The sequence below is a fragment of the Berghia stephanieae genome, chromosome 4, assembly GCF_034508935.2.
Source record: "Berghia stephanieae isolate SIO BIC M18660-M18661 chromosome 4, UCSD_Bste_1.3, whole genome shotgun sequence".
Classification (NCBI taxonomy): Eukaryota; Metazoa; Mollusca; class Gastropoda; order Nudibranchia; family Aeolidiidae; genus Berghia; species Berghia stephanieae.
In genome coordinates, this window is record NC_088363.1 from 14,850,046 (window position 1) to 14,864,563 (window position 14,518).

At 36.2% G+C, this 14,518-nt stretch overlaps 1 protein-coding gene across 3 annotated transcripts in view; it reads right to left on the reverse strand.

The window, feature by feature from the left end:
• The window catches only part of LOC144970073 (solute carrier family 12 member 9-like), a 92,264-nt gene that overhangs the window by 44,243 nt on the left and 33,503 nt on the right, over positions 1-14,518 (reverse strand). Inside the window, exons 2-3 of one of the 3 annotated variants that reach the window (XM_078909280.1) lie at positions 13,231-13,452; positions 8,189-8,790 (exon numbers count right to left, since the gene is read on the reverse strand). In XM_078909280.1, the coding sequence (XP_078765406.1) occupies positions 8,189-8,573 (385 nt within the window). In that variant the 5' untranslated portion in view covers positions 8,574-8,790; positions 13,231-13,452. Of the gene's footprint in view, positions 1-8,188; positions 8,791-13,005; positions 13,453-14,518 lie in introns of all 3 variants that reach the window. The other 2 variants (XM_078909282.1, XM_078909281.1) reach the window with 2 other exon arrangements.

Here is a 14,518-nt window from a genome sequence, read left to right on the forward strand (position 1 = left end):
CACGTGCGACTATAAAGTATGACAGTCGCTTTCGGATCGGAAGGTCCTGGGTTCAAGTCTTCCTCGGCGCATAGTTAAGTCCTTGGAAAAGGCTCTTTACTCACATTCTCTCACCGTACCCAGGTGTAAAGTGAGTACCTGGCCATTAACCGCGTTGTCTCTGTCGGAAAAAAAATGTAATATCGCCTAACAGGCGTCATGTCTCGTTCTATATGTTAAGTGTTGCTGGGTCGGGAAACCCTTGTAAAGCGCTTTGAGCATGTTTAATGGATATTGCGCTATATATGCTATAGTTAGTCATATTGTGCTCAACGAATCTTTAGCCACTTGATTTGAAAAAACCGATTCAGTTAAGCACGAGATTTTTGACCAATCAAAACATGGGATTCGTGACACACCATCAAACCCATTCGGACAATCAAAAGCAGCCGGCAACCAGAGCGGGAGGTCACGAGATAAGAAAGGTCAATCTTTTTTCCTTATCTTTTTCACCTCGATTTATGTACATTATGTTTTCTTAATGATTAATGGTGATATTTGATTTCTATGAAATGAGTATTGTAGCCAAAACTCTTTTGTGGTGTTTTTACTAAATAATTACGAATATATTAGAAGTTTTTGGATTATTGTTCCCTTCAAATCTAAAAAAAATATTAGATCTTGGTCCATCTACTAAAATACTTCTGGCTGGGTCAAAAGTATTCATGAATCCTTTTGATCCAGGATACAAGATGTCGACTCCTACGATCGGATGCTTGTATTCGGATGACCCGGGATTCATTCACTTGTTCATCACAGCCCTACTCGAGAGGGGAAATAGGTGAACACACTTGCATTGAGTATTATACTGCGTTAGGTAAATGAATGACGCAGTGAACCTTATTACACCAAATAAATGATATTCTAATATGAAAAATGATAATAAAATTCACATTATGATCAATATTATCTGAGATTGAAAGTTAAATTCAATATTAAGATTTACTTGATTGTAAACAATCCCCTAGGTTATACTCGGCCAACCACATAATATGCTTTCAGCTTAAGAAGATTAGTTGAAACCACTTATATCCGTACCGTGAATAAATAAAAACTCCAATCGATCGATGTTTATATATATATATATATATATATATATATATATATATATATATATATATATATATATATATATATTTATGAGTGTTGGTGGGTATTCGTAGGTACGAAAGTGCTCGATAATGATGGTTAGAGCTAATATAGAATACAAATTGTCACTCACATTATATGGCCGAGACGTTCGTTTCAGTGGGCGTATTCCACGTCCTCAGTCGGCGTAATGTCCGAACATTACGGACATTACGCCGACTGAGGACGTGGAATAAGCCCACAGAAACGAACGTCTCGGCCATATAATGTGAGTGACAATTTGTATTATATATATATATATATATATATATATATATATATTATATATATATATATATATATCATATATATATATATATATATATATATATATATATATATATATGTATGTATGTGTGTGTGTGTGTGTGTGTGTGTATAATATTCTCTAATCAATGACAAAAAGACCCTGTAGAGTCTGTAATCCTCGTTGAACCCAAAGGTAAATAACTCCCTAAACAAGATAATATTGGCAAGCCCAACATATCAACAAAGTCTTGTGTTTGTAGACGACAAAAGCAACTTCCTCAAATTATCTACAAGGAATTATGATCGTAAAATTTGCTTGATAGCTCGGCATAAAATTCCATTGTGTTTATAATAGGGCTAGACTACTACATAACACAAACAGCCTAAGGTGTAGCGGCTCTTCTCCTTATTCTTAGTATTTTGTCTGTGCCCGATGTCTTTATCCGGAAGACACAGGGGACGGCAGTTCTGGGTCGTCGGAGAAGTCTCCGGTGTGGGTTAGACCTAACGCTATTGAGGTATTGTGCGGCTATGTGGTCTAGTGGTATGACACTCGCTTTCGTATTGGAAGGTCCTGGGTTCGAGCCTCGCTCGGCACATAGTTGAGTCCTTGGAAAAGGCTCTTTACTCACATTCTCTCACCGTACTCAGGTGTAAAATGAGTACCTGGCCGTTAACAGCGTTGTCTCTGTCCGAAAAAATTATAATATCGCCTAACAGGCGTCATGTCCCGTCCTACATGTTAAGTGTTGCTGTTGGCCGGGGACCCCTTGTAACGCGCTTTGAGCACGTTTAGTGAATATTGCGCTAGATAAAAGCTCAATTTCTTTTATAACACTTTGTGATATATTTTACAAGGAGTGGGATTTCTATATACCAACTAGCATTTTAAGAGGCTAAATATCACTCTCAAATAAAATACGAATTAATCATTTCAGCTGTTCATCATCCACTCTTTTGATTAAGGGACAACTTGAAATGGTCCAATCATTTGTCTTCGCTATTTAATGGTACCTTACATTTTTTTTCTTTCTGAATGCTTTTTAAACTAAAAACAAAAAACAACTTATTTCTTGATTCAAGCATAAATATTTGCATGTAATGTCTCAATATTTCAATGTAAACGGCAGTTGTAAAAAAAAAAAAAAAAAAATATATATATATATATATATATATATATATATTTATATATATATATATATATATATTATATATATATATATATAGAGAGAGAGAGAGAGAGAGAGAGAGAGAGAGAGAGAGAGAGAGAGAAATAGAGAGAGCGCGCTAATTTGAACGCACGTATGAGTAAACAGAATTGTTTTCCAGTCTCGCTGTACACATCGCAGTTATTTACAGTTAAAATCGTGACCTTTAATATAGAGCAATATCCACTAAACGTGATCAAAGCGCTTTGCAAAGGGTCCCTGATCAACAGCAACACATAACATGTCGAAAGAGACATGATACCTGTTAGACGATATTACCATTTTCCCCTTCCGGACAATGCTGTTAACGACCAGGTACTCATTTTACACCCGAGTACGGTGAGAGAATATGAGTAAAGATCCTTTTCCAAGGACTCAAGCATGGAGCCGAGCGGGGCTCGGACCCAGGAACTTCCGATCCGAAAGCGAGTGCCATACCACAAAACCACACAGCCGCACTTTATGATAGACCAACAATAATTAACGTCCATCCTGTGTTACAAAAACCGAAATAAACAATCTCCAAACGCCCGATGACCACAAGAAGAATGCTTGTCCATCCAGCAATAATTCATTAAAATGGCTGGGTGTGTCAAAAAGTGGAACTTAGTAACACAGTAACGGTCGGAGTCGGACTAATCAATGTGTCGAATATCCAGTCGACAATGCTGCTGCCAATATGATGATCAAATACTTCGCTACATGTGTTTTTTTATGGTTTTAACTCTCTTGAGTTCATATGAATGGAAAATAAAATAAATTTGTTCGATTTTCAATTATGGTGAACTCGAGATAGTTTTAGGCCATTTTTTATATGCCTCACTAGAAAGGAGAAACTGTAAAATGTCTCGTGGACAACCCCTAGTTACGTTGCATGCACATCAAATAGATCTAAAGAATAGGGAATGAGATTAGCGGAAGAGTAGCGTCCCTTGATTGGACGTCACTCATAGTCTGTGACGTCACCGGCGGAAAAGTTATTAGAGACAGAACGTCATGTTGGTTGTGCACATGCGTCTCTCGTCCTCGCGGGTGACGTCCAATCAAGGGACGCTACTCTTCCGCTAATCTCATTCCCTATAGCAAAGAAATAATTAATTCTTATTGACTCACCTACTCTCAAAAATAGTTGTGAAAGCATTCCCAATGTAACAGGGGCAATAACTCCTGCAAACATTCCCAGACGTTTTATCACAAATCTATTTCTACCGAATCCTCCTGGACTGCTGGGGTCACGATATCCTCCTTGTCCGTTTTCGATGAATACACCAAAACATAGCATAATAACCCTTTGGAACATGTATCTCATGTCAGGGAGGAAATTGCTACTTTTCTCGTTGGTTTTGAACCTCGACTGTGGCCAAGTTGGACTAGACTGTAGTTCCATGTCACTTTCGCTTAGTCCAATGTCATTGTTTATATCAATTAGGTTAGAGTTGCAAATCGATTTGTTGGTATTCATATTTGTAAATTTTCACTTGCTAAGCGTCTCAAAACTGTTTGATGTTGTTGTCATCCAAGACACGTCTATACGTCTGAATTGTTTTGTGGGGATTTTAAAACCATCATAATGATGTCAAAACTTACATGTGGTATTATCCAGATTACCTTTTTCGAGTCAAATAAAACGCGGAGATATAAATCTAAAGTCATCTAAAGTTATTGTTATTCAAACATTTGAATCAGTTGGTTTCTTTAACTCTTTTTAAAGTATGTAATTTGCAATTTATATCAACGAATTATTCGACAAATAATTATGTTCACTTTAAATGTTGCCTTAGGGTAATACTGATTCACAAGCAAAGCAAAGCTTCAAAATTATTGCAAGATTCTATCACCACAAACATGTGTAGTTTTTGTTAGATTTGTTTTTAATCTATTCGATTGGGTAATGCGTTTTAATTACCTTGCATTGAATCAATGGAGATCGCTACAGCATTGGTAATTGATAAATTGGATCAATTAATGCTTCAAATGGTCTTACACGGTAATTAGATTTAAATGCTCAATGTATTTTTGTTTGAATAAAGAATTAATTTAGATATTCAGCATTTCTGACCTGTGACAGAATCAAGAAGTGATTATTTTGAGTTGAGTCTCTCTTCTTTTCACTTCAAGACAATTCAAAAGAACAAATATTCAAATCTAAATAATAGATCATGCATGACTGCATTTCATTAAGATTGTTATTACATAACTCATACTGATTAAAAACGAATTTTTGCCTGGGAGATTTCCTTGCGTAAACTCGCGCCTTCCAAGCTACCATTTCATGAGCAATTAAAACAATTTCCTTACAAGCTGTTGAGAAGAGGAAATGTAAACGGCGTGAGCCAGGACACCAAATGTGAGCACGCATTTACGCCTAAATATTATGTTTAGCCTTCTAAAAATAGAATTTGGGAACTAATAGGATTCAATAGTCGTAACGTCACTTCCTTCCTAATGACGCATGGTAACTTAGTAACACTGGGTCTAAACTATCGGAACAATTTCTCCGGCGAGCATAAAAGCGTATCCAAAGGGGAAAAAACATAAATTTGATCATGTTTTGACTTTTACACATTCTGATCACAAGACATATGAAAAGTTCTAGCCAGCTTGAAGAATAAAAAGTAATGATTTTCTTTGTTTAGAACCAAGATGGCCGCCGTTGCCGGGCGGCGTGACATCAGACTATTGAATCCAATTGTGAGCACGCATTTACACCACAATAATATGTTTAACCTTCTAAAAATAGAATTTGGAAACATTGTCTTTACATATTATCCGATCGTAATACACAAACGCTTGAATATAATTTATTGATGTTAAACAACATACAAGTTGCAGGTATTCAATTAAAACCTTTTATTTATTTTTGCCTCGCTAAATAGCATGACATTATTTAAAAAGAGGAGACAACTCAAGTGTATTTCAATATCATATTTATCCCACTTTCTTTGATCAAATATTAGCACATGTCTTTGAACATATCCTGGATCGGCAGGTTTCATTTGACTTTTAGGGAGGGTTTTGTTTTCAAGTTGTCCTAAAGCTTCTAAAATGTTTCACCAACACATTCTTCTGACGTCATAGGACAAAGAGTTGCATGTCATTAATTGAATCAAATTGTGTTATTCACACATTGTCATATTCTTGAGCTGAGCGTGCATTGTTTTATCCGTTTTTAACTCTCTACTTACCAGCCATTTTCAGGATTTTTCCCCAAAACTTCACACCCGTATAACACAAAAATATTTTTTTTCACTCAGAAATAAACCTTATAGCAGTAAAATTCTTGCCATACATACTTTCTTTAGCAAAACGTGCTTACAACACACTGTTCAATTTCTTTAAATTTTATGATGTACAAAAGAAATTAGAATAAGAAAAATGTTGGTTGTATCGTAAAGAATGTGACGATTTTCCTATAGTTGGTAAGAAGAGGGTTAATTACTCTAGGTCAATAAATGATTTTTACAACAACAAAAAAAGAAAAGTGTCTCTTTTCTTCTACCAAACTTGCGTACACATCACTATTGTAAAACAATGAACAAATTCAGAAAAAATGAATCCATAGAATCCAGTATAAAAACCTCTTTTTAAAAAACACTCACAACCAGAAAGAACTCGGTAATACCTACAAAGCTTTTTTGAATCCATAGCCAAAACGTTAAAACAGTAAAGCAGCTATCGAGATTTACTACTGACAGGCGAATTTGGACATCTTTTTTTTTTAACCGCAGGGCCTTCTGCTGTGTCAACGTTGACAATCCATCTCAAAGTATCATTAAGGTTATCTCCCCTTCACAGATAGGTTAACTTAAAGAGTTCTTAGATGACGTCACTGTTTTTTTTTTTTTTTTTTTTTTTTTTTTTTTTTTTACGAAACATTATTTGGATAAATTAAATCATAACTTTGAGACACCATATTTAAGCCAACCTGTATCTACTTATATGCAGGTCTGATAACCCAAATTGTTATGGTCTCATTGTTGTAATGGAAATATTTACAAAACAACGTAAGCTATCATTCATTACAACAATGTTAAAACAAGCCCATAATTAAATGTGATTATCAGACTTGCAAATATAAGCACATAGATTGAAGCCAACCAACTTGAAAATAATAAGAGAAAATAAAAGTTGTAAAATAAATCTGAAAACGTCTTATATTTATATTTCTACATAGATCGAAGTGTCAACAAATAAATTGTCTCAAATCAAAATTCATTTGAAGCAACATTATAGTTGCACTGCACTATTTGCTTTTGTTAGTGGGTGTGTTACTGTTACAGAGGGATTGTTGACAATTCAATTGTTTGCAACAATGCTGAGTATTTTTTTTTTATGGACGGGGAAGGGAAATGATTGGAATATGGGGGGGGGGGGGGTATGATCACCCATTTTAAACATTTAATATTTTCAGGTAATACACTTCTTACCAACAAAAAAAAACAAAAAAAAAAAAAAACTTTGAGCATTTATAAAGAGCAATATCCACTAAACGTGCTCAAAGCGCTTTACAACTATGCGCCGAGCGAGGCTCGAACCCAGGACCTTCCTGTCCGAAGGCGAGTGTCATACCACAAGACCACATAGCGGTTTTAATATAGTGGGGGGGGGGGGGGGATCTGCTCACCCATTTTAGACATTTTTTTTTTCAGGTAAAACATTTCTTACCAAATAAAATAAATAAATAAATGAATAAATTTAAAAACCTAGAGCATTTATATAGCGCAATATCCAATAAACGCGCTCAAAGCACTTTACAAGGGGTCCCTAACAAACAGCAATAGGTAACGAGACATGACGCCTTTTAGGCAATATTACAATATCATCCGACAAACACAACGCTGTTTCCGGCCAGATACTCATTTTACATCTGAGTACGGTGAGAGAATGTGAGTAAAGAGCATTTTCCAAGGAATCAACTATGCTCTGCTCAGGCGGGTCTCGAACCCTGAACCTTCCGATCCGAAGGCGAGAGTCATACCAGTAGACTACACGATCTCACATATGTGGAAGAATAGAGATTATATAATAGTGACGGACAAAGCCAAACACTTGTTTATAGTAAGTGGTAGCAAAGAATGACTGAGCGACACAATTCGTTATTTTTCTCCTCAGGGCATTGCCTCGAAACACCTCGGTGTAGATTTATTGCGAAGCCTAGAGGACGCTTTGCGAGATAAATGACATTATAGTTATAGCATACTGCATTTTACCGTTTAACTGTCATACTTTCGATTTACGACGACGGAAAGGGCCAGGACAACGTACACTTATTTGCAGGTCTGATAACCCAATTCCTTATGGGCTCATTGTTGTAATGGAAATCTCAAAAGATGACGCAAAATATTGTCCAATACAACAAATATAAACTGGGCCCATAAGTGGGTTAGGATGTCAGACCTGCATAGATGTACACGTCGGGTCAGGAGATTGCAAAGGGAGGGAGAGAAAGAAGAGGAGGAGAAGAAAGATTGTAAATTTGAAGGATTAAAAAAAAAAGAATTTGCAAAGAGGTTGTTTCGCTTTAAAATCGCCATCAGCAAAAATCAATGAATAATTTCACTTACCTGTTCTCAAAAATAAGTTGTTAGCAAACTGTCCCAGAGCAACAGGAGCAAAGACCCCGGCAAAGCACCCCAGATTCCGCTTGACGTCATAAGACTTGCCGGATATGACGTCATATCCTCTAGCCTGGTCACGCAAGCCTCTCAGAACGCTCTTCAAACGTCCTCCCACACCATTTGGTTTGGCAGTCGGAGACAAGGGTGTTTTTTCGCTCTTAGCTCCTACTTTTTCGTCAATGGTGATGACATTATCCAAGCTAAGAAGTTCTCCATCGAATAAGCTGTAAGGTCCAGTGATGACGTCATTATGACTGTTGCTGTCATCACTACTCATGTCTATATTCGTCTCGGCCTTGACCCCATTTGAATTATAATACGGCTTCTTCATCGTGTCACGATAAATCAATCACGTCAACAGTGAGGTATTTCCAAATCCTTTGGTTGTGAAATTGTGTCTAATAAACTTCATCACAATTTCCGGGCTTCTCCCCTGAATGTAAATTAAGTGAAGATAAGATAACGTGCTTAATTAAACCATATATTTGATGAAAGATGATTCTTATCTTTTTGTCTTTATCTCTGTTTGCCGTTATGATTTAATGTCACTGAAAAAAAAAGCACAAAATTAAATTGTAATGAACACAAATGGATATAACAGCTTCGAAAAAGAACAAAATATCAACTACGGAACGTTTCGTACTCAAATCCCTTCTTCAGGTAAGAACAAAAAAATGTCATTGGCTAAAGCAGGATTTTGAGCCTAAAACGTTCCGTGTTTGTCATTTTGTTATTTTTCGCAACTATTATATTCAACTTTGTCTATTCCGTCTAGCAGCTTAATATCACTTCGAAATATTATGCATTGTTATATTATTATGGTTATCTTCTATATGAGTGTGTGTGTGTGTGTGTTTATGTGTGTGTGTGTGTGTGCTTTGAATGTCACGGTTAAAGATATATGTTTGTACACCACATTTACATGAGTACATTTAAGTTGAAATACTATCTTTACCAGTGTATCATTATTGTAATCTTTCATCCATAGATTTATAGAATTACTATTAATATTAAGGGCATTCAAGGGATTTTATCCTATTTTGCCCTATACCATATGTTATGTTATGTTATTTTAAATTAAAATATGTAACTTTAAAATTGAGAGATGATTCACAAAACAAGTATAAGGAACGATTCAATAAAGCATTGCCTTCCTGTAATGTGATTTATTATTATTCCTAGATTCAAGTTCATGTTGTTTGGAAACTTAAAAGAGAAAAACATTTTTCCAATAGTTGTCTGTCAACATTATATAAGAGGTATCGCTTTAGAATAATTAATGCTTAATTTTGTTAGACCGAATTAAATTGAAGTCACTCTACTCTTTGTTACTGTTCTTAGACCGCCAGTTGCGTGATTAGTTCTCATTAAAATATCAATCAGACTATAGATAGTTCGAAGATGACGTCACTCTGGTCTTTGTTATTGTTTTTTTTTGCCATCCGCGTTTATGAGTAATGCTCACTGAACTGTATTAACCTGACTATAAACGTTCATGGATGCACACAGTTTTGTGTGTTGGTCCGTTATACTTCCGGATGGCAATGTTATGAGCTTCTTCGCCAAGCGCATACTATCTATAAAAGTTGAACGTTACGCATAATTTTGAGTTGATACGATTAATTTGGCGGGCAGATGTTGTAAGTGTTTAACTTAATAGAATAGCATCAATGTGCAGTAAAAAAAAATAGCAGAATCTATTATCCTTCTCTGTTTTTAAGTAAATTAATTGATTTAATTTTCAAACTCCTATATCATGATGTTTGTACTATCGATGAGATCAATATTATAATTACACAGTCTTGATCTTGTCTCACGCTCAGAGGAAACTTATATATTTTGTAGTTTCCAACTACATGCATATAATATGTGACCCATCGTCTCAAAATGGTATTAAGTCCGGATAAGTCAGGCCTCAAAAAGTGAATTTAGAAATAAAGTGATGAGAAACAGGACCTTGGAAAGTTGTGCCATGCAAGATACAGTATGTATGATCCACTAGAACGAAGAGAATGAATAAACCCAAAGTTTCATAGAGATAGTGTGCGCTTGGCCAAGAAACTCACAACATTGCCATCCGAAGGTTTAACGGACCAGCCGTAGCCATCGTTATGTTATAGCCTGACACTGAAATCCAAAAGGACTGGCAGTTTGACGTCATTATTTGGTTTTTGCACCGACCAGTGAGTTGTCGTTAGTTGAGCTCGCGAAAACAAGTTATTTCATTGGTTGAACTATTGAATACAACTCACGATTTGTTTTCTTTTGTGGCAAAAGACTGGCAAAAACAAAAACAATAACAAATATCCCAGTGACGTCAACTTCGTTCTATCAATACGCTTCAACAGCCGTGACGTCACTTCCCTCGGATTGATGCATAGTGACTTAGTAACTGGTTCTAAACTATCGGAACAATGGCGGACGCCCTTATGAAATAATTTCTCCGACGAGCATAAAAGTGTATCCAGAGGAGAAAAACATTATAAATCTGATCAGGTTTTGACTTTTATATATTCTGATCATATGACATATGAAAAGTTCTCGCCAGCATGAAGAATAAAAAGTACCAATTTTCTTTGTTTAGAACCACGCTACTTGCCGTTGCTTGGCGACGTGACATCAGACTATTGAATCCAATTGGAGGCTATGAATTCAATGGGGTTGATCTTTATTATCAATCCATGTGCTCGGGGTCATTGGTCACTTTGCTAAAAGTGACCCAATAGTGAAAACTGTTCACAGTTTTCGAACTATTCAATATCACAATTAGATTCAATAGTCTGATGTCACGTCGCCCAGCAACGGCTGCTATCGTGGTTCTCAACAAAGAAAATCTGTAATTTTTATTCTTCTTGCTGGCTAGAACTTTTGATATGTCTTGTGATCAGAATGTGTAAAAGTCAAAACATGATCAGATTTATAATTTTTTTCCCTCTGGATACGCTTTTATGCTCATCGGAGAAATATTTCATAAGGCCGTCCACCATTGTTCCGATAGTTTAGAGCCAGTTACTAAGTTACCATGCGTCATTACGAGGGAAGTGACGTTACGACGGTTGAAGAGTATTGGTCAGTTTGTTCAGCTTGGCACATGTGTATGTTTACAACTTTCATCAACAAAGCAGCGTGTTTACATTTATTAAGAAATGTCCAATCCTTAGACAGCAATATATCATGTGATCGATGACTCGGTTGGACGAAAACCTGAATATAGATCGCTCCCATTAACGGTAGATTTCTGACCAATCAAAACATGGAGTTTGTGACACACCTTCACACATGCTCGGACAAGCATAGTCGGTTGTTTTAAACTCTAATTTGAATGAAATCAACCCCCCCCCCCCCTCTCTCTCTCTCTCTCTCTCTCTCTCTCTGTGTGTGTGTGTGTGTGTGTGTGTGTGTCTCTCTCTCTCTGATAGTTGTTATTCTTTTTATACCAACAGATGGGTGACTTCTCACCGCACGATTTTCTCAGTCATAATATTATAGATAGAATGCGCTTGGCCAAGGAGTTCACAACATTGCCATCCGGAAGTATAACGGACCAACACACAAACTCTGTGTAACCATGAACTTTTATAGTCTGGTTAATACAGTTTAGTGAGAACAACTCACAAACGCGGATGGCAAAAACAATAACAAAGGCCTGAGTGACGTCATCTGCATACTATCTATAAACGTTTGAAATTACACATAGTTCTCTGTGTTGGTTCTATTGATCAAGCGGTAGAACAGTGGGTATTTTACTAAGACACGTGCCCTCAATAGTAAATCCTGTGCAGTTTGCTTTGTGTCACCAATACTCTTAAATAGTCGCAGCGTCACTACCTTCCTAATGACGCATGGTAACTTAGTAACACTGGCTCTAAACTATCTGAACAATGGCGGATGCCCGTATGAAATGCTTCTCTGGCGAGCATAAAACCGTATCCAGAGGGAAAAACCCCCATAAATTTGATCATGTTTTCACTTTTACACATTCTGATCACATGACATATGAAAAGTTCTGGCCAGTATGAAGTATAAAAAGTACCGATTTTCTTTGTTTAGAACCAAGATGGCCGCCGTTGCCGGGCGGCGTGACATCAGACTACTGAATCCAATTACTGCCGTTGTTTACAGTATGACGACTATCTGAGGGGCGTGGTTATCTAAGTGTCTATTTCCCTAATATAGTTCATCTCGACATAATACCGCGTTGAGACGGTGGGTCACACAAGTCTGACAACAGAAACCGATGGGCATGATCTATATTATATTTCCATGTGCTCGAGGTCATTGGTCACATTTCAAAATGTGCTCAAAGTGACTTACATAGTGATAAAGTGTTCTCAGTTTGAGAAATATCCCACGATACTATTGGTCATTTTGCTCATGCATGACTAATGGGTATGTTTCCAACTTTCATAAACAAAGCAGCGTATTTAGATACATTGAGAAATGTTCAATCGTTGTCCAGCAACAGATCATGTGATCGATGACAAGGTTGGGCGAAATCATGAATATAGATCGCTCTGATTATAGGCTTAATTTAACATTTTTATAATGGATGATATATAATTTGCGTTGGTTTGAAAGTATATTTTCTATAACATCGTTGCAATATAAAAACATAACAATTTAGTCTATCATATAACATCGCTGCAATATAAAAACATAACAATTTAGTTTATCAGACCGACAAATAAGTTCCTACCCATCAGTTTCCAATAAAATTACTTCATCATTAATTATTAATTAATATAACATAATTAATTATTCACCAATATAATTTATATAGTGCAAGTGATAAATCTCTGTACCATGTTTTATTTACTCGCACTAAACAACCATTTCGAAATATAGATAGACTAGATACACTTTAAGATAACCCGATAATGAAATACACGATGTTATTTAGAAATATTATATTGTAGAATCCGTGATATGAGCAGCTTTGAAATAGGTATGCACAGTATGTAAAAAATATATCGTTTTTCAATCCTTACTGTTTGGTATTGAGCACGGCGATACTGGTAAGAAATTTTAAGTCCACAAAACATCTGGTATCACATAAACACAAGCTGTTCCATTATGTTATGTTTTGTTTTGTTTTGTTGTTGTTGTTTTTTTAATAAGAAGTGATTGACGTTCTATTAATGTTGCTTGAGGGTCTATAATGAGTTTGCTGGGGTTTTTTTTCCTCCATCCAATGTCCATCAGGTGTGGGGCTGAAAAAGACACAAGGAAAATGGTGTTAATTGTTTGTTAATGAAAAGTGGTAGTTCTTGTTTTTTTTCTGTTACACCTTGTCGTCATCGTCGTCGATCCTCATCATCATCATCATCATCCTCCTCCTCTTCATCCTCCTCCTCCTCTTCATCCTCCCTCTTCTTCTTCTTCTCCTCCTCCTCCTCTTCCTCATCCTCCTCCTCCTCCTCCTCCTCCTCCTCCTTCTTCTTCTTCTTCTTCTTCTTCTTCTTCTTCTTCTTCTTCTTCTTCTTCTTCTTCTTCTTCTTCTCTTCTCTTCTTCTTCTTCTTTCTCTTCTTCTTCTTCTTCTTCTTCTTCTTCTTCTTCTCTTCTTCTTCTTCTTCTTCTTCTTCTTCTTCTTCTTCTTCTTCTTCTTCTTCTTCAACCTCATCATCATCATCACATCTCTATATCATCATCATCATCATCATCATCATCATCATCATCATCATCATCATCATCAACATCATCATCAACATCATCATTATCTTCTTCAAATATACCCCACTGCTTGAGACTGCAATATTATTTGTGTGTTGATCAAAAAGAAATAGAAATGTTTACAATAGATAGTATGCAGATGACGTTACTCAGGCCTTTGTTATTGTTTTTGCCATCCGCGTTTGTGAGTTGTTCTCACTAAACTGTATTAATCAGACTATAAAAGTTCATGGTTACACAGAGTTTGTGTGTTGGTCCGTTATACTTCCGGATGGCAATGTTGTGAACTCCTTGGCCAAGCGCATTCTATCTATAGCTGTGGTAATGATGGCCAAATAATTGTTTTAGTATCCATCGAAAAGACGCAAATCTGCCGTTCTCTGTGGGAATTTATTTTTAAAAATTTTGGCCATTAAAATCGTTCTTCAATTATCGATCGATTAAAATGACCCTCATTTTATAGAGTGGCAGAAAATCACTCAAGAATCTTGATCGGTTGCCTGTTGAGGCACGTATTAATTATACAATAGCATGTATTTGCCCCATATTATTTCTATAGAAAATAAACGAAGCACCATCCTATCTAAACTCTCTCCTTACCAGCT